Source organism: Pteropus medius, unplaced genomic scaffold, assembly GCF_902729225.1.
Source record: "Pteropus medius unplaced genomic scaffold, Ma_sr-lr_union100, whole genome shotgun sequence".
Taxonomy (NCBI): Eukaryota; Metazoa; Chordata; class Mammalia; order Chiroptera; family Pteropodidae; genus Pteropus; species Pteropus medius.
In genome coordinates, this window is record NW_024345479.1 from 4,466,647 (window position 1) to 4,488,421 (window position 21,775).

The window sequence follows — 21,775 nt, forward strand, 5'->3', positions numbered from 1 at the left end:
GAAACCATCGTACTTCATAGAAACCAGGCCAAGGGCTTAAAAAGACAAAGGTTCTTCATAGCTACTGAAGTGTTTTTGTCAGGGTTGGGGGCTTTGCTGAAAGGGGGCTTGGAGGCCTGAAGGGGCCTGGGGGAGGGCTACAGGATGTCTTTTCTTTCATTGGTTGGGTGGCCCTGCCCTCCTCCCCCTCCTTCTCCTGGAACATTCCACACATTCCAGACTGCCATTGCTTTCAGGATATGGATTAACATCCCGAACAGAGATTTGATTTCACCACCCCATCTCCTCCCCACCCTGAACAGAAAGCTTTAAGGCGAGGAGTTTGAAGGAGGAGGGTATTTTTTGATCTTTGACCTGAGATGATACTAAGGGGCCATCTTGAAAGAGCGCTTGTCACACTGAGCTCCTGAGCTGGGGTTGCTTTAGGCCCTGATTGGCTTGAACGCCTCGCTTCCCGGCTGGCAGCCCCCTCCCTTCTCTGCTCCTCATCCAGAAGACGCCCCTTGAGGGAAGGCATGGGCTTGGGCCACCTCTGTCATTGGTGTCAAGCTGGACCAGTGTTCTTCCAATGGCATAATTATTTTTTTCTCAGTTCTCCAGCAATTTGACTTTTCATTGTGAGGGGTTCTGGATTGACTCTCCATCCAGTTTGTCACCAAGGGATTCGTACGAGAAATCCCTCACGAAGGCAGGTGCCCTGGCCTCCCTGTTGGCCAGTGAATTGAATCACAAGAAGGTAGCCTGGTGTGGGACCCGAGGACCTGAAATTGGACTTGTTTCTCTGATCCTTAGCCTTTTGTCCTAATGTGTTGTCTGATCACCTTCCTTCAGGTTCACAAACCAACCAAAGTAGAGAGCTATAGACATAGATTCTCTTCAAAACTTATTTTCCTATCCCCCTAAGTTGTTTTTTTATCCCTGAAAGAGATTTTCTTAATATAGTTCATCAGTGACTTTCCATACCCAGAGCCACCTAGCTAGAAGGGACTTAGAGACGCTTTCATGTCCATTTTATAGCTGAAGACACTTGAGGTCTTGGGGGTGAAATCTGTGAGCTGGCCTCGGACATCCAAGATTGAAACATTTATAGTTAGAGCTTAGCATCCATTCCCTTGGTTCCGTATGTTTTCAATACCCCTTTCTCCTGGCTTGGCAGGAACTGACATGATCCCCATTGCGTAGGGAGACAGCGGCTGCCGCAGAAGTGGCTGAGTCAGGCGAACACCCAATCAGGAGCAGTTTAAGGGCCAGAACTGGACTTTCTTGCTTCCTAGTCCAGTTTTTCCTCATGCTTGTAGAGTTTTGTTGGACTGTGTCCCTGAATGAAGATTTTTGTGATGAGGGATAGGCAAAGACATAAGGACAATTGACCAATACAGACAAGTCAATAAAAATGCTTTAGGGCATCGATTTGGGTGGTAACCAGCGATTAGGGCATCGATTTGGGTGGTAACCAGTTTCTCTGGGAGTCAACTTTTAACCTACAAACCTTCCTCAGCGAAAATTACATTTTTAAGAGGAATTTTAAAAATGGGAAGAAAAAAGTGTAGTTAACTGGGAGCAGGGAAGGAAGGCGGTGATCAGGATGCTGGGTTACCTGTGTTAATTACTCTCACCTTAGTATTTGCATCTATGATTATACTTTAAGTACTTACTCTAAGTACTTTGCTAAGCTCTTTATAATATTATCTAACGTTACTTTATACACCACCCCTTGAATAGGTATTATCCCTGTTTTACAAAGGAAGAAACGGAGCCTCAAAGAAGTTAAATAATCTTTTAAAGATCAGTGCTAGTAAGTGGAATGAAGGTTTAAATCCACACCTGCACAAAGCACTTAACTGCTGCACTATTATCCTGCTGTAGTTTGTTTGCATATATGTTTCCCCAGTAAATTGAGCACCTTGAGGCCAGGCACTTTCTGTTGTTTATTGCTGGGGACACAGCATCTAGAACAAAGTCCAGCATGAAGTAGGCATCAATTAAATGGGTATCACACTAATGAATGATGTCTTATGTAGCTTTGTAGTCTTCGTGCCTGAAACATAGTGGGTGGTAATAGATGGCTACTGAATAAAAGTTTCTCTAGTGAGAAAACTAAGGGAAGACAAACAAAGCGGATGTGATTTTTAGGGAATTCTGTTACTCTAGGGCTCAGGGCATCTGACTTTGGTTTTCCTGTCTGTGGTAGCACTGATAATTTTGGTTCCTTAAAGCGAGGACACCCCTACACCAAATCGGCTTTCCCAAAGTTGATCATTCTTAGGCTCTAAGACTTTGTCATTGTGGAAGGTAGGGAGATAAAGACTGGGACAAGGATTAAAAACTGCAAGGTCACAGTCCCCTAAAGTATTTAGAGCTGTCACTAATCTTGTTCCCTCTCATTTCAGGAGCCGGAAGATTCAGATTCGAAATATTCCACCTCAGCTTCGATGGGAAGTAAGTGATGGGGGGCAACTCTCAGTGGCTCAGGGTGGTGGGGACTGGAGTGTAAGTCTGGGCCAGCCTGAGTTGGCAGGGATGACTGGGGAGGTAGGTCCGCTGGTGGTTTGGGGCCAGGCCAGGGATGCTGAAAGGAGGTTGATAGGGTCTCGTCCTTAACCCAGGACTATCAATATTAGTCCTTTGGGATTTTCTCCCTGTACTGAAAAGCATTACATAGAGGTGGAAAGGGTGTTGTTTCCTAAGCCCCAAACTTAGGGAAAAGTTAACCTGCCTCCAAAAAGCCTCTTAAATGTCTTTTTGAACTTAAGTACATTTCTGCAAAGATACTACGACAGGTCACCACCAGCATAAGTATTCCAGAAAGGGCCAGATGAACAGTTGGTAATGCTCAGTCCCCACCTGAGGCTCTCTGCCTGTGCTCCAGTGCTTTGGGGTGTGGGGTGTCCAGTGGCTGGTCTCGTGATAGTTCCTGGGATGCTCAGAGTAGCCTCCTTCCTTTTCCATGTTCCTCCTAGGTCCTGGATAGCCTGCTTGCTCAGTATGGAACAGTAGAGAACTGTGAGCAAGGTAAGAGTGAGCAGACAGAGGTGATGAGGTGGGAGTGGAGGACTTTGGGGTTTCTGATCTTCCTCATTTTTCCATGAGCATTTCTACCTGGCATACCAAAAGAAGACAGACAGACAGGCAAAATGTGGTATGGAGTCTTGGACGTGTGGTCCCAGCTTAGGCTCTGCTGCTTATCTTAGAACAGGTTTCTCCTCTGTTTAATGAGAGACGTGAACAGAGTCCTTCATTCTCCACATGGGCTCCCAGGGGTCAACCAAGGTAGAGATCCTAAGATTTTAGAAATAGTTTAAGGAGGAAAACTGCATTCAGCCCGAGTAAGTCTGCAGCCCTTTTACTTTAAAAGCTTCTCTATATATTCTTTGTTTTTGGCTATAGTAATCAACCAGTTGTCTGTCTTCAGTTGAAAGCTCTGATTGTCAGCTACATGTCTTTGGTCAATAAAAAAAAAAGCAGAGGATTTATTTACTTTAGTACACATTGATGGGCAGGCAAAATCAAGAGTGAGTCCGCAGAAGGAGAAACAATAAAAAGGAATTCTAGACCATGATTTGCTATGATTTTTGTTTGCTATGATTTTTGAGGTTTCTTCATAGCTTAAGATTACAAGAAGAAAATGAGGACTTTTCAGAGGAAATGGGCTAAAATAAAATGGAGTGATATAGATTGGACATTAGGGTAGACAAGATAGATATACTTGAGTCTGTAGATCTTTGGGAAACTTAGATAATCACTTAGTCAGGATTTAAATATTTAAATTCTTTGTGTAAAGGGCAAGCTATAAATCATAAATGATTAAAATATTTGCCTACATGAAGGTAAAGTGCTGAGTCAATCACACAGGTTTTCTCCCGCTCTAATCCTACAGCTTGCCTTTTATCATAAATGCCAGGACACAACTGGATGCACTGATAACCATTGCCCGGTACTGTTGACAGCTTAGACTAATGACTGTTACTCCTGGACAAACCCAAAACGAGAGCAAGATTGAGCAGTGGTTTGGGAATACATGCTGAGCCTCAGGGGGAGGTCTAGCAGTAGTCTCTCCAGGGCTGGAGCAGGGAGCTTTAACACACTGATTCTGGAGGGAATACCCGCTGTCTGGGGAGAACAGAATGGGAAAAGTGTCATTTTGTTGGATAATAGAGAGTCTTCAGGTTTGTTCAAATGTAACTTTCTAAGCAAAGTCTCTTCTAATATTCTTTAGAATTTGCTTATTTATTAAGCTTATTTTGCCTCCCTCTACTAGAATGTAAGCTCCACGAAGGCAGCGGTTTCATTTACTACTGTATTTTCATTTAACTAGAACATTATTTTTACAGAATCTTCTTCAGCACTGAGGTGGCAGAGCTCTACTGATGAAGGCTGGAAAGGTTAAGAGTGGTCTGGTTGAGGTTTTGTGGCCAAGGGCCTTATCTTCAATGTTGTGGGGGCAGAGGCTTGATTTTTGTCCATGTCCTCCACCCCAGCATTGAGCAGGCTGTCAAATCACAGGACGATGATGCATACAACAGAAGGTTATTTTTATTAATTTAAAAGAAGAATTTTAATGTCCAACCCAATCTCCTCCCTGTAGGAAAAGAGTAGATGATGATCAAGTGAAAATCAAAAGGCTGCTTATGAAGAGTGTGATAGGAATAAGGGCTGGTGCCATGAATTTATGATGCCCCGATGTGTGCGTTTCCATGGTCAAGCTGCTTGGAATACTCAGCCAGGAAATCCTTTTCCCCTGGAAAAGATGCAGACATATTCTCCCCCTCCCCAGACTCCATAGCAGCCACTCTCGTCAACCCTTTTAGCTAGGTCATAATACTCGTACATTTGATTAATGTATCCTTGAGGATACTTAGGCCTCTAAAATGGATTTGAGTGTTTCCCGAGTCTCTTCAGACATATCCTTAGAGACATTTCTTGGGATGTTTACTTCTATAAATTGCTAATCTCAGTGTGTTGATTTTTAACTAGTTTAACTTTCCAAGGGTAAATGTATCAGGCTGTTGTGTGGGCATGCGCATGCTGGCTGGGCGACTGACCTGCTGCCTGACCGCTGGTATGTTGACTACATCCTTTTGTATACTCAGCTCTCTTGGGGGCTGGGTAGGGAAATCAAAGAAAGACACGCAAGGAAAACGCAAGAAGGTGAATTAGGATCCTCTAAGAGTTCTGGTGAAAGGGGCGGGAAGGGGGACTGTTCTGCCTTGCCCTTCAAGTATTTCATAAGCTCCAAGTGGTCTGCTCCATGCCTTGCTGACCTCACAGTATGGAAGGATGAACTTTTAACACATGAGATTCATTCGTGGCATCTCCAAATTTCACTGCTCTAACCCAGGCCTCTGTTTTGCTCCCCTAGTGAACACCGAGAGTGAGACGGCAGTGGTGAATGTCACCTATTCCAACCGGGAACAGACCAGGCAGTGAGTGGGCTGGAAAGTGGGCCTGGGAGGGTCTTTAAGTGATGTTGCTGCTTCCCGACAGGGATACGTTCTAGGCAGGCAGGCGTCCCCGCCTGGGTTCTGATATTGTTGGTTCAGGGTCTGATAGCAGATACATTTGAATGGACCCAAAGAACTCCCAGGGAAGGTGGGAGATCCTCTTAGGAGAAAAGGTTGGCTTCTCAGAGACATCGCCAGTTGCCAGAGAACTTCAGTGTCCTTTGCTGTGCTGATGGCTCCATCTAGTGGTAGTAAGGAGGAACTGCAATATTTTTTTAAAGGATTCGTTAATGTAATAATGTGGGGGCAGACATTTTATTGTAGTGATCGCCGTGATCCCTGTTACGCTTGCTAGGGTCTTTTCAGTCCTATCATACCCACACTTTCTGGCTTCTTATCTTTTTGGTTGAGCAGTTAACACTTCTTACCCACTGGTAGTGACGAACTGTACTCGTCACATATTCACCCATGTGGGTAGATAGAGATATAATATCTGTATCTACCTTGTTATAGGCATTTTGCTCTTGATGGGTTTCTTGCTTTTTCATCGCACTGTCTCTGTCCCTTCTGTTTCCTCCAACTTAGGGAACATTGTATAATCCCACCAGTTCCTCGAATACTGTTTTCTTTTAGATGTCTCCTGAGCTCAGAATTTTCTGGAGGCTCATACTGCCCCTTGTGGCCAATCTGTAGTATTTAGCCTGGCTTTAAAGATCATGTCAACAGCTTGCTTACTACCCACAACCTGTTGTTGCCTTGTTTACTTTTCTAACCAACGGCAGGTTTGGGAATGGGTGGGGTTTGACCCTGTTTTGTGGACATCCCAGATATACTTAAACTCCTGCTTCTGAGTGGGAAGCAAGCCATTCTGTCTCCAACTCGTAACTTCTTTTTCATGGAGTTTCTTTAAAGATGGAACGTGCCAGACTCAAAAGGTAGTTTTGGCTGAAATTTACAAGCAAATCCCCAGATTCCATGGAAATATCTTATTTACTTTACTTTTCCCTTTGACATCCTATGTCATTTAGACTGAAAGATTCTCTAAGGTAGAGGTGGGAGTGGTGAGCAGGTGGTCATCTCCTTTTAAGTGTGTTCCATGCTATAACGCAGTAGAGCACTTTACATGTCAAGAAGATTTGGGGTGATTGACATGGATCCAAGTGACCAGTAGAGTCTCTCTCTGTCCCCAGAGCCATCATGAAGCTGAATGGCCATCAGCTGGAGAACCATGCCTTGAAGGTCTCCTACATTCCCGACGAGCAGATAGCACAGGGTCCTGAGAACGGGCGCCGAGGAGGCTTTGGCTCTCGGGGTCAACCCCGCCAGGGCTCGCCTGTGGCAGCAGGGGCTCCAGCCAAGCAACAGCAAGTGGATATTCCCCTGCGGCTCCTGGTGCCCACCCAGTATGTGGGCGCCATCATTGGCAAGGAGGGAGCCACCATAAGAAACATCACGAAACAGACCCAGTCCAAGTGAGTCTTAGCTGCTGGGGAATGGAGGTGGGTGCCAGGAAGCGCAGGGGTTGGTACCTGGGGAGGTGGGGCGCCTCCTGGAAGCACACTAAGGGGCGTCAACATTTACCATTTAGGAAATGTCACCCTGAACATGTTCCCTCTTTCCATTCAGGGGTCACTGCTTCCAATCCTTGCCTCCTAGGTAGGGGTGGGCAGTGGCGAGGCAGAATGGGGCTGGGGTGTGCCATATGGTGGCGATGGCTAGGCCTCGCACTGTTAGCAAGAAAAGTTCTATAATTTTTCGTAGAAAGTCTCATCAAGTGGACCCCGTCTTGGTGAGTCTGTCTCTCTTCAGTGCTCTGGGATTTTAACACCACTTTTATTGGTGTCAGTAGGGCTGGTCAGCCTGGCCAAAGTCAGGGTCCTCAGTCATAGGTCGCAATTCCATCCTACCTCCCATGCTACCACAACCATCCCTCTTTAATCTTGACCAGCTGATCAGTGTACTCTGTAGAAAAGAACAGGTCACATTTATGTCCTGTTATTCATAGTAAATTATTTATTCATAGTAAATTCTTTCTTATTACTTTTAATTTGGGACAATGTGCCTTCACTTTATAGTTGTTTCAAGGGGAAATGCAGCTTCAGAGTTGTGGGCTGTTGCTCCCCAAGCCTGCATTCCCATGGTAGGTGCCATCATTCCAGCCACCGACTCCTGATTAAGTCGGGTCCAGAGCAATAAGCCGGTCATGTGTCTCTGGCCCTTTCTCTGCCGTCCCCAGTTCTGCCCTTGATTGGCCCTGTTCCAAGAAGAGCAGATCCTGTGCCTTTGGTTGAGGAGAGTTGGGAGGAGCCTGAAGAAGATCCGGTTTCCCTAGGGACGAGTAACTGTCCTTGTCCTTTTGGTCCTCAGGATAGACGTGCACAGGAAGGAGAATGCAGGTGCTGCGGAGAAGGCCATCAGTGTTCACTCGACCCCCGAAGGCTGCTCCTCCGCCTGTAAGATGATCTTGGAGATTATGCATAAGGAGGCAAAGGACACCAAAACGTAAGCCTTCACCTTTTCTTGGAACATGGAGACCGTGACCTCTCTGATGCCAACACACACTTTTTCTTAGCAAGAATGCAGAGATATAGGAGATAGTCAGAAAGTGTACAGAAGGATCTGAGCTGCGAAATGACACGCGCTTTCCCATAAGTAACACCTTACATATCCTCCTAGGGATTCTGTGCACTCGCAAGCATGTATATGTGCATGTGTGTTTTAGCATAAATGGGGTTATAATGGACTTTTTCTATAATTTGCTTTTTCACTTTCACATGTCAGTATGTACTGACTCACCTCATTCTTTTTGTAGCTGCATAGAATTCTATAGTGTGGCTATTTTCAAGTATACAAGTCCATGAGTTTTAGTATGCATATATCTAAAACCACCTCCGCAGCTAAAATAATGAACATATTCGTCGCCCTCACAGTCCTGTGCTCCTTGGCAACCTGTCCCTACTACCCCATTTTTCTATCCCTAAGTGACCACTGATATGCTCATTTTCCTAGTCGTCTTCTTCTTCTTTTTTTTTTTTTAATTTTTTTTTTAGGCGAGGTAACCCATGGTTGACCTCACAGATTGCAAGGACCTTGTCAGCTTACAATCCTTTATTTTTTATTTTTTATGCCGACAGCACCTGGTCTTCCTGGGTGGTCTCCCATCCAAGTGCTAACTAGTCCCGATCCTGCTTGGCTTCCAAGATCAGACGGGATCGGGCTTGTTCAGGGTCGCATGGCCGTAGACTCACAATCTTCTGAAATGTAATTTTGTCCTGTGGCTCCTCCTGAAAGCTCTGCTGGGGTGGCATGGTGCCTGAGTCTCTACCTGACCCACCATGAGGAGTGCTGGCCCCTCATTTCTTCCCATGTCTCCCTAAGGGCTGATGAGGTTCCTCTGAAGATCCTGGCCCATAATAACTTCGTGGGGCGTCTCATTGGCAAAGAAGGGCGCAACCTGAAGAAAGTGGAGCAAGACACAGAGACGAAAATCACCATCTCCTCGTAAGGCTCTCACATTGCTTTCTTTATGAGCGGGACGCCTAGGGCCCAGGGTCGACTATGTTTCATTATTGAGCCCCTTTCATTAATACTTGCCTCTTAAGTTGGATGCAGTTTCTGCCTATCAAAGAAGAAGCATCAAAGAAATGGTAAAGAAGATTTATTTCTATAAGGGCTGGAGGTCTCCCTTCACCACTGCCATGTGGGCTGGGGTCTTTCTTTAGAGCCACCACCTCAGTCCTGTGCCCTCCACATCCCACCTCAGATGCTCTGCATCTCAAGGAGGGGGCACCTGCAGCTTGGAGCCGGGGCTTCGGAGTTCCGAGCATGTCTGTCAGGCTGTGAGAAGGGAATGGACCTAGGTTCTTTTGTGAGGATAGCATATGGTCTGTGCGGTGGCCTGACTCACTGGGAAGAACGGAAGTTAAGGGAGCGGATTAGCTGCTATGTGAGCACTGTGTGTCTTATCTCTCTGTACTTCGCTCTGCCCTAGTTACAAAGCAAAGGCCAGAGACAGAGCTTTCTGGCAAAAGTTAAAGAGCATGCAGAAGTGGTGAGCTTGCGACTCATCCCTGGCTGGGGCCTGAGCCCATCCTGTGAGTGGAAGGGTAACGCTGCTTTGCCCCTCCCCCCGCTCCAGGCTGCAGGACCTCACTCTCTATAATCCCGAAAGGACCATCACTGTGAAGGGGGCTATTGAGAACTGCTGCAGGGCTGAGCAAGAGATCATGAAGAAGGTTCGGGAGGCTTACGAGAATGACGTGGCTGCCATGAGTGTGAGTATCAGGCATCTCTGCCTGCCCTGCTCCGAGCCTGAGCCACAGCAGAGTGAGTCTTCCATGTGGGCGGGGCATGGCATGTGCTGTGTGGCTTTGGAGCATTTATTTGCTTTTGGAATTAGGTTCATCGGAAAAAGGCTTTTAACTTTGATTATAATAGGGGTTCTTCATTTGATTCCTGGGGTGGGGCTTTCAATCTTGGGTTTCGAGCTCTGTGATCCTCCTGTAATTGTTTGTAAAATTTGTCTAAGAGTACACTTTAGTGGGGAGAGGGTCCATAATTTTCATCCGATTTTCAAAGGGGAGTGAGGATGGTAGCGTACGTGACCGAAAAGGTGAGTCCTAGAAGTCAAATGGAGATCTGTCCTTGCCACTCCTCATGTAGGCACATTCATTACAATACCGGGCTGTGAGTTTGTCATCTGTCTCAGTGGAGTAAACCAGAGAGCATGGGCTTCTGACGGTACAAAACTGGTTGGCTCTTCCGATTGGAGTCCAGTGAGAACACCGTATCACTCACAACTCCATACCCTAGGTATATATGTGAGCGTGAATGAGAACCAAAAGAGTAGGCAGGTGTTTGTGTAAAAGCGTGTAATTCTTCTGTGTTTAGCCCACTCTCTCTGGGGGTACTTGTCCTCTTGGTTCAGCCAGTGCCACACACAAGGGACCACCAGGCCCCATCGGATTGAGCTGACATCCTCCTTACCTTCCTTCCCCAGCTGCAGTCTCATCTCATCCCTGGCCTGAACCTGGCTGCCGTAGGCCTTTTCCCAGCCTCGTCCAGTGCAGTCCCGCCACCTCCCAGCAGCGTTGCCGGAGCTGCTCCCTATAGCTCCTTTATGGTAGGTGCAAAGTCTTATGACAGGGGACACCTGGCCCCGTGTATCGCCTCCCTTAAAGAGTCCGACTCCTTGTGGGCCCCTGATGCTCAGAAATTCGCAGGGAGAGGGAAGGGAGGTCTGAGGATGCTCCTGCTGCATTGTTCCCAGAACCTCAACCCCATGGAAGGCAATCTCGGATGCTCTTCTTCCTTCCTCCTCTTCCCGGGCATAGGAGGAGCTAAAGAGTGTGTAGCCCAGGTTGGCCACTGGGTGCCTGCACCCCTTCCTTCCTGAGAATGCATGGCAGTGGCATGGAGGGGCTTCCGGACTGTGCCCCTTGGCCCTTGGTAATAACACGCCCTGTCTCGGCAGCAGGCTCCGGAGCAGGAGATGGTGCAGGTGTTCATTCCTGCCCAGGCAGTGGGCGCCATCATCGGCAAGAAAGGGCAGCACATCAAACAGCTCTCCCGTTTCGCCAGCGCCTCCATTAAGGTGATCTGCTATGTCTCCTTCCAAGTCCTGGGAGGGGAGAGTGCTCTGCTTCCGTCACCTTCTACCTTTGTTCCCAGACGCCCCATTGAGCTGTCGTTGGGGCCTTTTCCCTGTGGAATCGCAGCTGCCTTTGTTTTTGACCTTTCTGGGTCCTCCACCGGAATGCCTTCCATTATTCTGGATTTTCAGGCTAGGGAGGAGGTGGTGTTGTAGCCTAGAAAGAGAGCTTAGGTTTTGCCACAGACTGACATGAGTTCAAATCCCCGTCGTTAGGCCGTGTGGCCTGAGCCTCAGTTTCCTCATCGGTACGGTAGTCATCGTAACACTAAGAAATAATGCAGCGGAAGCCTCTGGTTCTGTCAGTGCCTGGTACACAGTGGTTGCTCAGTAAATGTTAGCTGTCTTTTTACCTTCTCTGGCCAGGGTCCCGTGGAGACAGCAGGGAGACTGTCACAGTGAAACAAAGGTGTTGTTACATTTCGCAAGTCTAAATCGTTTGTTGCAGTGGTCTTAAAGTTTTGATCAAAAGCAGTGATTGTTTTCCAGTGGACTGCGGTCCCTGCCCTCCCCGCACTGGTCACCTCGTTTGTGCTCCTCTCCTTGGCAAGACTCCCCTAAAACCTCTTAGGAAGATTGGGAGGGGAAAGGGTGGGGAGGCCCTATTTAGATGATGTCACTGGAGCAAACGCTTCCTTGCCCTCAAAACGGTTTGGGTGCAGGGGCAATGACTTTGGTGTTCAGGGTCTTCTTCTTTCCCCGTGTCCTCAGAAGTGGGTAGGGAGACCGGAACCGTGGAGATAAAGGGTGCCTCTGACCAGATGTTCGCTTTGCAGATTGCTCCTCCCGAAACTCCGGACTCCAAAGTTCGTATGGTCATCATCACTGGACCCCCAGAGGCCCAATTCAAGGTTCTGATTCTTTATTGTTTTTCCAAACTGGATACACTGGAATCAAGGGGGCGGTTGCAAGTTTGTGTCACGTTTTTAAGCTTCCCCTGTGGGATACAGGGCTGCAAGGCCGCTTTCAAACGGGCATCAAACTTTATTTGTTACTTCTGTTTTCCTCATTACTTCCTGAAGATCATCAGTAGGCTTGTGGGAAAGAAGTCCAAGGGCTTCTTCCTTGCGCTCTGCCATAGTTAATAAGGAAGGTCTTTGATGCCAAATTCCCTTTTCTGCCCCTGCTACATCCCTGAGTTCTCAAACTTCTGCTCAGACAGCCAAACGCTGATAGTTAACAGCCTGACAGGTGGCAAACAGGAACAGCTGTCTAGGCTATATAGGGTGTCTGACAGCCTGCCCTCTGAGTGACTCAACCAGCTGCCACTCAGGACCACGAATTGCTACACGCTGCTTTGTCCAAATATGTGTAGTCGTCCCAGACCCCGTAGATCTGGTGTGTAGCCTGTGAATTATGTTCCTCTTGGAAGTAAGGTACTCTCCCCAGGTTCTCCGATATTACAGATGAGCAGAAGGGACACTGACAGTTCAATGCCGTTGAAATTCTCTCCTCATCTGGTCTAGTTGGTTGAACTACCCCCACCCAGTAGGGTGGGCCTGTGGGCTGAAGGGCTGGATGGAGCTTGGGGACCACGCCTCGGAATGTTTTGTCATGTACGTGTCGCCTGCTAATTCACGACCTCATCTTCTCAGGCTCAGGGAAGAATTTACGGAAAACTCAAGGAGGAGAATTTCTTTGGTCCCAAGGAGGAGGTAAAGCTGGAGACCCATATCCGGGTGCCAGCATCAGCAGCCGGCCGGGTCATTGGCAAAGGTGGCAAAACGGTGAGCTGTGAGGGCCACATTGAAATTTCTAGACCTTGATCCCCAAGCCTAACAGTTCTGCCCTGGCCTCCTGCTCCCCTACCCTGCTCAACCTTAGGACTCTGTTTACTTGATTCTATTCCCCAGGCTCAACTCCCGACTCCTGCACTTTCTACCTGCTAGTTACCAGCCTCTTGCCCCTCCCTTCAATCCCACTCATGCTTTCTTAATGGCACCCTGAGCTCCTCCTCTCTGCTCACCCTACCCTCAGGTGAATGAGTTGCAGAATTTGACAGCCGCTGAGGTGGTAGTGCCAAGAGACCAGACCCCTGATGAGAATGACCAGGTCATCGTCAAGATCATTGGGCATTTCTATGCTAGCCAGGTATGTATGGCATTTCCCCATGAAAGGAGGGTGGCAGGAGCCTAGGTATCAGAGAAGTGAGACTCTAGAGTTGACCAGAATGACCTTGACAAGTCCCGTGGACTCTGCCTGCCTCCAGTTTGGCTCGTTCTTCTATTTTAGGTGTAGAAGTATGTGTACATGCATTATCTCCTCTTAAGGTTTCCAGGGAGTGATTTGACAGTTTTCATATGTAGTATATGTTATATGCAATAACATTATATACTGGTGGTATTTCCTGTTATCTAAATTTAGTCCTTCCCTAACCATTATTTTTGTGCTGGATAAGTAAAGAAATTGGCATTATTCATCATCCAGTCTTGTTCATGGAAAGGAGACATTCTGGGATAGTTCTGTCGAGCGAATCACATTCTGCAGTTGATTCCATTATAAATTTTATCCTTAGGGAAGACATTTGTGGGAAGGAAAGAGTAAAAATACGGATCCTTTGGCATTTTGCACATTTTTACAGTGAGGCTTATTTCAATGCTTTTATCGTTCATCCATCTCCAGGCATTTCATCCCCTTTCCTGGGGATAGTTACATGTATAGCAGAGTTGTGATTTGTGATGCGGTCTCCTGGTTGACCCTCTGATCAACTTATACTCCCAGAAACTCTAGGAGTTCCATTTTGGGTTCAGTAATATGTGTCAACTTTGTCAATTTTCAAAGTTTTTCAAGTTTTAAATTCTGAATGAGTTATACTACTGTCTCTCCTCCCCCCGCACCCCCCTGCTCAGGGTCCACCTGGAGGCAGAGAAACCTAAGGTCACTAACCCTCAGTCTTCCTCATCTTTCTTTAAGTCCAGTGCGTCCTGCTGTTTGCTGCCGGGGTCTGGGTCTTGATGGCCTGTCTCCCAGTCGAGGCTGTCTCCTGCTTTGCTTTGGAGGTTCTCACTCCCTCCTTGTCACCTGTTCTTTCTGCAGATGGCTCAGCGGAAGATCCGAGACATCCTGGCCCAAGTTAAACAGCTGCACCAAAAGGGACAGAGTAACCAGGCCCAGGCACGGAGGAAGTGACCCAGCCCCTTCTCACCGCATCTACTCGAGGACAACGGGCTGAAATCGAGAGCACGTTCTCCCCAGCAGGCCTGAGAATGAGTGGGAATCAGGGACACTTGGGCTGGGTCGTAGATCAGGTTTGCCCACTTGCTTGAGAAAGATGTTCCAGTGAGGAACCCTGATCTCTCTGCCCTAAACACCCAACCAATTGGCTTAACACTGCCCACCCCTCAGGGTGTCACCGTGGAAATTCTAGCTCAGGGTGCTTTTAAACGTGGATTGTTTAAGTAAGTTCTTCAGGTCCCACCGAGAGGGTGGGCCAGTCCCCAGCGGGAAGAGAAATAAAATTTCCTTCAGGTTTTTAAAACATGTAGAGGGGTGTTTTAATCAGCCTCAAAGGACGGTTTGCTTTTTGACCCTAAAATCCTTCCAACCTTCTCCTGCTTGGTTTATTTGATTAAAATACCTCCATTCTCATACCCTGACATAGCCTCTTCCTATATTCACACTAATTGTTTTATCTTTACTGCTACCAGAAGAAGCGAGGACCAATGAAATGCATTGTTTAGTTTATGTTATTGACTCAGAGGGAGAAGACATATCAGCATCTGTAGTTTAATTCCAATCCCTCCCTACCAGCCCCTAGTAACAGCAAAAAATAAAGAAAGGAGGGTGAGAGATGGGGAGACAGATGATTAAAATTTACAGTAATCCACGTTTAAAAGAAGTGCCCTCGTGGCTGATCTGTTCTAGATCACTGTTTTGAAAAATTGGCACAAAGAATTTCCCCCACTCTGCTGGGGCTTCCCCACCAAGATTCCCCACCCGATTCACGTCCCTCCAACCATATAGGTCCCACATCATGCATGTCCAGGTGCACATGGGTGGTACTGAATGCTCAGCGGGATAGGGGCTGACCACTGTACCGTCCCTGATTCCCATCATTCTCAGGCAGATTTTATATTTTTTTAAAGTCTATTTTAATGATTGGATATGAGCACTGGGAAGGGGACACTGCTCCCCTTGATAAAGTCTCAGTTCCATGGAGGACTTGAGTGGCCCCAAAGGCTGCCACTGTGCCCTCACGCCAGCCCACGTGTTTGCATAAGGGCTGGTTCCCAGAGGCAGGGGTTGCGGGGCACTCCCCGCCCCACGGCACTGTTCTTTTGGTGGTGGTGGGATGTGGAACCCAACCCTGAGCTCCCGATAAAGCTAAAGTTTGTCATCTGGCATATATTATGACTATTTAGTAAATTGGAGAGTATTCGCTTCTGTTTTTATCCTAGAAGTATATTTTAACTGATGGCTTCTGCCTCCACAAATCATTGGCATGATGAAAGGTGTTCCAAAAAAAAAAATAGAAAAACAAAATCCAAAGTACCAGCAACATACACAAAGGAGTAAATAAGCTTAATTTATTAATTTACCAGGCTCAATAAAATCCCATTTGAAGTTCAGCCCTTGGGGAAGATGGCAGCCATCAGTTAACTGAGGTTAGGCCTTTCTCGATATACTGATCGCCAATGCATATTAGCCAGATGGTGTACTTTAGCTACCTTGGACAATGCTATCGAGTGTGCTGGGAAGGGTGGAGGCCTCTCTGCGCGTGGAAAAGCCCACGTATGGAGTCCTCTCCTTCCGACATGGCAACAACAACAGTAACAACAAGACGTGGGCGGAGTCAGTCAGGTAATGCTGTGCGCAAGTAAAAAACTACCTCAAGGTATGAAGTTACCTCAGCAATTACTTTCCTTTTTGTTCCCCCCACCTCTTTTTTTTTTTAAATCTTTTTTTTAATTTTTTTTTTTTTTTGTGTTTGCTGGATATTTTATAAAAAAAAAAAGAAAAGCAAAAGAGAAGCTGATAGTCTTGAATATTTTATTTTTTTAATGAAAAGAAAAAAATGAGAAAGTTATGTTTCATAATTTCTTAATTTCTTACAACATGAGCCAGTGCAACCCTTGAGGAGCTCTGGAGAACAGGCCCCGTGGGAAAGACAGCGGGGGCTCTCTCCTTGACAGGAGGCTGGGGCTGACAGGCGTAGGCCCAAATCTGAGAGGGCCCAAGGGGAGGCTCTGGTCTCTGACTTCAGCCTCTCCTGGAAAATCCCACCTGGTGTGAGTAAGAGGCCTAGCTGGGCTGTAGGCCCCCGGTGACAAAACAACAAGTCTCTCCCTCTCTCCCTCTCCGGTTAAAGAGCATCCTAGCCGGTCTTTCCCACCCAGTGGTGCTGTTGAGATATTTTAAAATATTGCCTCCGTTTTATCGAGGAGAGAAATATTAACTAAAAAGTATACCCTTTAAAAATTTTTTGTATTTCTCTGTCTAAAGATAAAGGAGCCAAGATTCTGTGGATGGAAGAGACAAAGCTGTCCTCTGACTCTCAGAGAGGTCCACCTGGTCTGTCATGGCGATGGTTTTCATTTTGTTGTCGTGGTGGTTTCATTTCAACCCCATCTTGCTTTTCTTGGTCTATACCAAGAGGCCAAGGGGCAAGCAGGTTCTCCGATAACTGCCCCTCTCCATCTCCTCATTTTCTTTAGCTCTGATTAATTCTGGTGGTGGACCCAAACTTAGGGAATTGTTGTTTTAGAGTGGTGGGTGGCAAAGAGGGGCAGGGGATATGGGGATGTGCTTGGGGCCAGGTTCCTGCCTCCATGTCTTACCACTTTCTCGCTGTAACATTCCTTGATAGCCCCCAAAACTGTCTGTCCCAAAGAGAGGAGGAAGCAGGAAAGCATTTAGGGATAATGTCAGGCCGGTATAATTAAGCTTCCCACCTGTCCTAACCACAATAAAGGGTCTCCCAACTTCCATCTCTGGCTCTATATGCTTTATCCCAAAATGAGGCAGATAACATTCAGACATCGGCCATTTAGTGATTTAAGGTGAATTCCCAGCAGCAAGCATGCTTTGATATCTGGTTCAAACTACCATTGGAAAAATAAATCCCACAGTACCTGAAATGTGATTGTTGCAGTGTTCAGTTTCCTTGGGATCCTGTTCCCTTCACACGTTAAGCCCACGTCCTTTTCCTTTTGGCTGATTCCCAGGAGAGACCGGGAAGTGTGGCAAGGGACTTGGGAAACTTTACTTGGATAAGGCACAGCTCCACTCATCGCTGATACTTGCCCAGCAGGAAAATTGTGAAAGTTACACTACCAGAAAGCAAAAGGAATATGGTTTGGTGGTTAAGGTTTAGCGGGATAAAGGGCTTGCCTTGGTGGGTCCACCTTTGACCCCTATATTAGGTCTTGGGGCAGTTCCTCGCCCTCCTGCGCATCACCTCCATTTCCCCATCCTCGGCGAGAAAACGAGCTGATGTGAAAAGCACTTGGGAGATTTGTATGATCTGAGAAAAGTGACTTCTGTGCTCTGAGATATATATGGTGTGCGCACTACATATATATTTTTAAGAAAGGACCATCTCTTTAGGATATATTTTTTAATTCTGTGGACTACATAAAGAACCAAAATGGTTTGATTCACTGACTTTGAAGCTGCATCTGACAGTTATACCCCAATGGCTTTAATCCCCTGGAGGGTCTGGTTGCCTTTTGCAGTTTGGGTTTTGGACTCAGCTCCAGTGAGGCCTCTGGGTAGGAGAGAGCCGCGTTTAGGGACAGGGAGTTTCATCACCTACCCTTTCCTCCCCTCCTCCTCTCAGTCCTGCTCAGTCTTTTCCTTACCCCTGAGCTCTCCAATTATGGGGACAATTGGAAGCTATTCTCTTAATTATGCCTCACTATTGACAGAAAAGATCCTGTGTAAAACCCAGAGACACGGGGGGAGGGGGACTCCAGTTGATTTTTTTGTGTCTATTTTCCTCTGTGCCAAAGACAGACAGACAGAGGCTGAGAGAGGCTGTTTCTGAATCAAAGCAACAGCCACCTTTTGACATAGACCAGGGCTGTCTGAGAAGGGGAAGGCTCCTGGAAACAGTGCGAGCTACAGCTTCCCTTCTGAGGCTCCTGGGGGGTGTGGGGCCCATCCGTGCCAAGGGCTAGGGAGCTGAGAAAGGGGTCCGATGGCTCCTGGTTGCACTTTGGGGAAGGAGAGGAAGTTTGGGGCTCCTCCACATGGGACTGCTCTTCGTCCCCTGTCCCCACTGCAGAGATAGCATGGGAGTTCCCTTCAGGCCTGGCAGACTGGCAGTGAGGAGGGGCCTCAGTTAGCTCTAAAGGGTGCCTTCCCCTCCTCCCACCCCAGACATAACCTCTGCCAAACTGGGAACCAGCAGTGCTATGTAACTACCTCACAGAGCCCCGGAGGGACCGTCTGAGCTTCCGATTCACTAAGAAGCTTGCTGCCGGCCTCTAGTCACCCCCTTTCTCCCACCTCCCCTCAAGGGGTGGGGGTGGGGGGGTCTCTTTTCTTTCCTCTGCCCCCCCAAAGTTTTTATGGGGCGATCTTAGTGGCTTTGACATTCGGACCATGCAAATGGTTTGCCTGTTTGTTGAAAAGTGGCAGAAGAAGGGCACAGCCTGACAGTAATCGCAGGAAGATGGAAGAGGAATCCTCAATGCCAGGGGAGAAAAAGCCATTTCCTTTCCAAACACTCGATGATTTAGATGCAGAACATTTCTCTTATATTCAGATTTAGAGTAACACCAGCTGAAAACTTCAGTTTCTTTCCTTTGGATGCATAAGGCTTCTCTAATGGGGTACAGAACAGGGAGGAGGCCTCATGACTGAAGGTGGACTTGGAGGGTGGGGGCCAGAGCCCCAACCCTGACCCTCGGCCCTGTGCACCTCCTTGGGGGCACAGTTTGATGGCATCATTACTGGTGCCTTAGTATGGTTGAATCTGGACTGACAAAAGAAAAGAATTTTTTTTCTAATGAAATAGCAGGAAGCTCCTCGCGAGCATGTGTTTTGAGTAACCACAGGTGATGGATGCTACGAGTATAAATGGATTAACTACCTCAATCCTTACAGTAAGAGTGGAACCAAGGGCAGGGACCTGTGCGTAGGGTAGGAATCCCAGCCAGGAGGAATGAATGAAGGCTTGTGCCACAAAAAGGTTTGTCCGTAAGCAGGCAGGCCTGCCAGGATCTCCCACTCGTATCGATTGGGTTGGGAGGACTGGCCATTAGGTCCCCCCTTTCTGCCTTCCTTGCCCTGGGGTCCCATGTTTCACCCCATTCCCTCCAGCTTGTCCCTCTCACCTGCTATATCTTTGTTGGACCAGAGGGTGAGGAGAGGAATTGCCTCCTCTTCTACCGAAGGGGGCTGGCTGGAGGTGGAATCTGGGGCTTGGCCTGGAACCCACCACTCAGCCCCAAAGCCAGGAAGCCTGGGGAAGCCAGAGCAAAGACCTCTTCAACAGGGTTTCTTTGAGATGCTCCGCCTCCTCTGTATCTGCTTCTCAGTCTCCACGGGGACAGTTGGCTCTAGGAGAAGAGGTGGAGCCAGGATCCTTTGTCCTGAGAGTCTGAGGGCCAGGTCCTCTGGTCGTTCAGGTGTCTTTGTAGTTGGGGAGTTCCACTGGGCGGCCCCAGCCCCTCCCCACCCTCTAACGGACCTCCTCATAGAAACCCCATTTCACTTTTGTTTTATCTACCTCTTAGCAAGACAATAGAGATAAATTAGGTAGTTGGCAACTCCACTTGCTTAGGTTAGGGGGGGGAAAAAGATTTCTTTTTCCAAAGGAAAAAATATTACCTTAAAAATGCTTTCCAAAAAATTTAAAAAACCAAAAAAAAAAAAAAATTAAAAAAAAAAGAGGGAGACATTTTCCAGTGACTACTGGATTATTTTAATTTCCCAAACTTTTCTTTTTTCCCCCGTAAATAAGTTTCACTCTTTGGCGATGGCGTGCTTTTCTAATAGGTACTGCTTTTACAATTGCCCCCTGGCCTGCCCCTCCCCACACCCCGTCTCCTGCCTGTGAGTCCTACCTGTGTTTCTCACCTGTTACCCTCCCAGCCAGGTGACTTCCGTCACCCCCACCAAGAACTAAGGCTTTGTGTGTTTTGGGGTGCTTAAGTCTCGACTCGCCATTTCCCCCTGTGGGGGTCAGGGGGCCACTGTTAACACGTGTAAATTTTATGTAATCCACTGCAATGGAAAGGTGTCGAGATGAATTTCAGCAGATAATAGATGAGTTTGCATCATGAATACACATCTACTACCATTTGGATTCTCCCCTTTCTCCAGCATCTTGATCCACGTCCCAGAAACTGGAGTATGTCAAAAGAGCCCCCTCCCCTGAGGCAAAGCAAATGGGGACCCAATCCTGAGAAGTCACTTATTCAGGAGAGTGAAAAATGTATTGTTATGAATGCAAATCACAGTGGGGGCTGTAGTGGGGGGGGACTGGTGTTTGTGATTGTGCTACTCTATTCTGTAAATGCGACCACTTTGAAAATTGTACTTTCCTGGAAATCTGCCAGTCGTCACCACCCGGATTTTGATTGTACTCTTTCTCCCACCCTTTAATCTGGTTTTTATTTTATCCGGGGGAGGTGGGGCAGCTGGCTCAGACTTTCGGAGTTTGTTCTTTTGCTGGACGAGCACTCCAGTTTTAGCCACAAACCACTTAATTCCACTGTTTCAATTTCAAAATAAAAGGAGACTTATATTCAAAGCCGAGTGTGTCTGTGTCTCAGAAGAGGGTTTTCTGGGTCGGGGAGCTGAGCTGCTTAAACCTCAGTGTGAGAACCCTACTTTCCAGGGACCAAAGTCACTCAAGCGCAAAATAGGCATTTTGCTTACATTTGCAGGACGGCAACAGAGGAGCGTCTTTTAAATGGTGCCTCGCTCTTAATTTTCTTGGCGTGTTAGATGGAATAAGGCATTTACCATTAAAAAAGATGTTGAAAATTACTGTGCTGAGCGTTCATAGTTGCTCTGGAAATAAGGGTGTGTTGCTCTTCCTAAAACCTCCCCTAAGAAAAACTGCAAACAGCTTCTGTTTTTTTCTGGGTTGCCTAGAAAGGGAACTAGGTCACCATCTGTTGCGACCCCCTCTCTGATTTTTTTTCCTTTTCGAAGGCTGGATTGGTGGAGGGACAGCCTTGTACAACACAACCTGAACTCCAACTTGACAATCCTGATTCTTGGTCCAGCCTTTTCTGCCATATCATCTGTCAAAAAGATGACATGATGGGACTGGCCTATGCCATGCTTAAAGGACTGTTCCAGGTTATCTATTAAATGAATAGATGTGGCTAGTACCAGTTACGGTGTTCTAAAGTCTGGTGTGAAAGAAACACATTAAGAATTGCCTCTCCATCCCAATGAGGTTTTATGGCTGCCGTGGATGCTGAGCAGATCAGTGAAGTCTTTATTTCCACAAGGGACAGTGTGGAGTATTTGCCAAGCATTGCTAACATCAGTCTCTAGCTTGCCCTTCCTACTTCCCACTCTGCATCTGCATCCTTTTTTTCCTACTTAACCCAGTCTTGTTTGAAAGAAGTTTAAAAGTGAATCTGGATGGGTTAATGTCCTTAGGCTAGATTTGGTGTTGATGTGAAATATGACTTAGGAAACAAATAGATAAAAATCAAGACATGATTTTCAATACCTGGCGAAGCTTCATCTAGAAGGAGAATATTTGTTCCCTGCCTCA

General features: G+C 47.1%; 1 protein-coding gene across 3 annotated transcripts in view; it reads left to right on the forward strand.

Annotated features, from left to right (window-relative positions):
• Positions 1-15,560, forward strand: part of IGF2BP1 (insulin like growth factor 2 mRNA binding protein 1) — a 35,782-nt gene extending 20,222 nt beyond the window's left edge. Inside the window, exons 3-15 of one of the 3 annotated variants that reach the window (XM_039873765.1) lie at positions 2,391-2,439; positions 2,961-3,012; positions 5,360-5,423; positions 6,632-6,913; positions 7,809-7,943; positions 8,820-8,942; positions 9,580-9,715; positions 10,441-10,563; positions 10,918-11,034; positions 11,868-11,942; positions 12,687-12,818; positions 13,069-13,182; positions 14,128-15,560. In XM_039873765.1, coding sequence (XP_039729699.1) covers positions 2,391-2,439; positions 2,961-3,012; positions 5,360-5,423; positions 6,632-6,913; positions 7,809-7,943; positions 8,820-8,942; positions 9,580-9,715; positions 10,441-10,563; positions 10,918-11,034; positions 11,868-11,942; positions 12,687-12,818; positions 13,069-13,182; positions 14,128-14,220 — 1,495 coding nt within the window. In that variant the 3' untranslated portion in view covers positions 14,221-15,560. Of the gene's footprint in view, positions 1-2,390; positions 2,440-2,960; positions 3,013-3,334; positions 5,060-5,359; positions 5,424-6,631; positions 6,914-7,808; positions 7,944-8,819; positions 8,943-9,579; positions 9,716-10,440; positions 10,564-10,914; positions 11,035-11,867; positions 11,943-12,686; positions 12,819-13,068; positions 13,183-14,127 lie in introns of those variants that run through there. The other 2 variants (XM_039873764.1, XM_039873766.1) reach the window with 2 other exon arrangements.
• Positions 15,561-21,775: the final 6,215 nt, after the last annotated feature.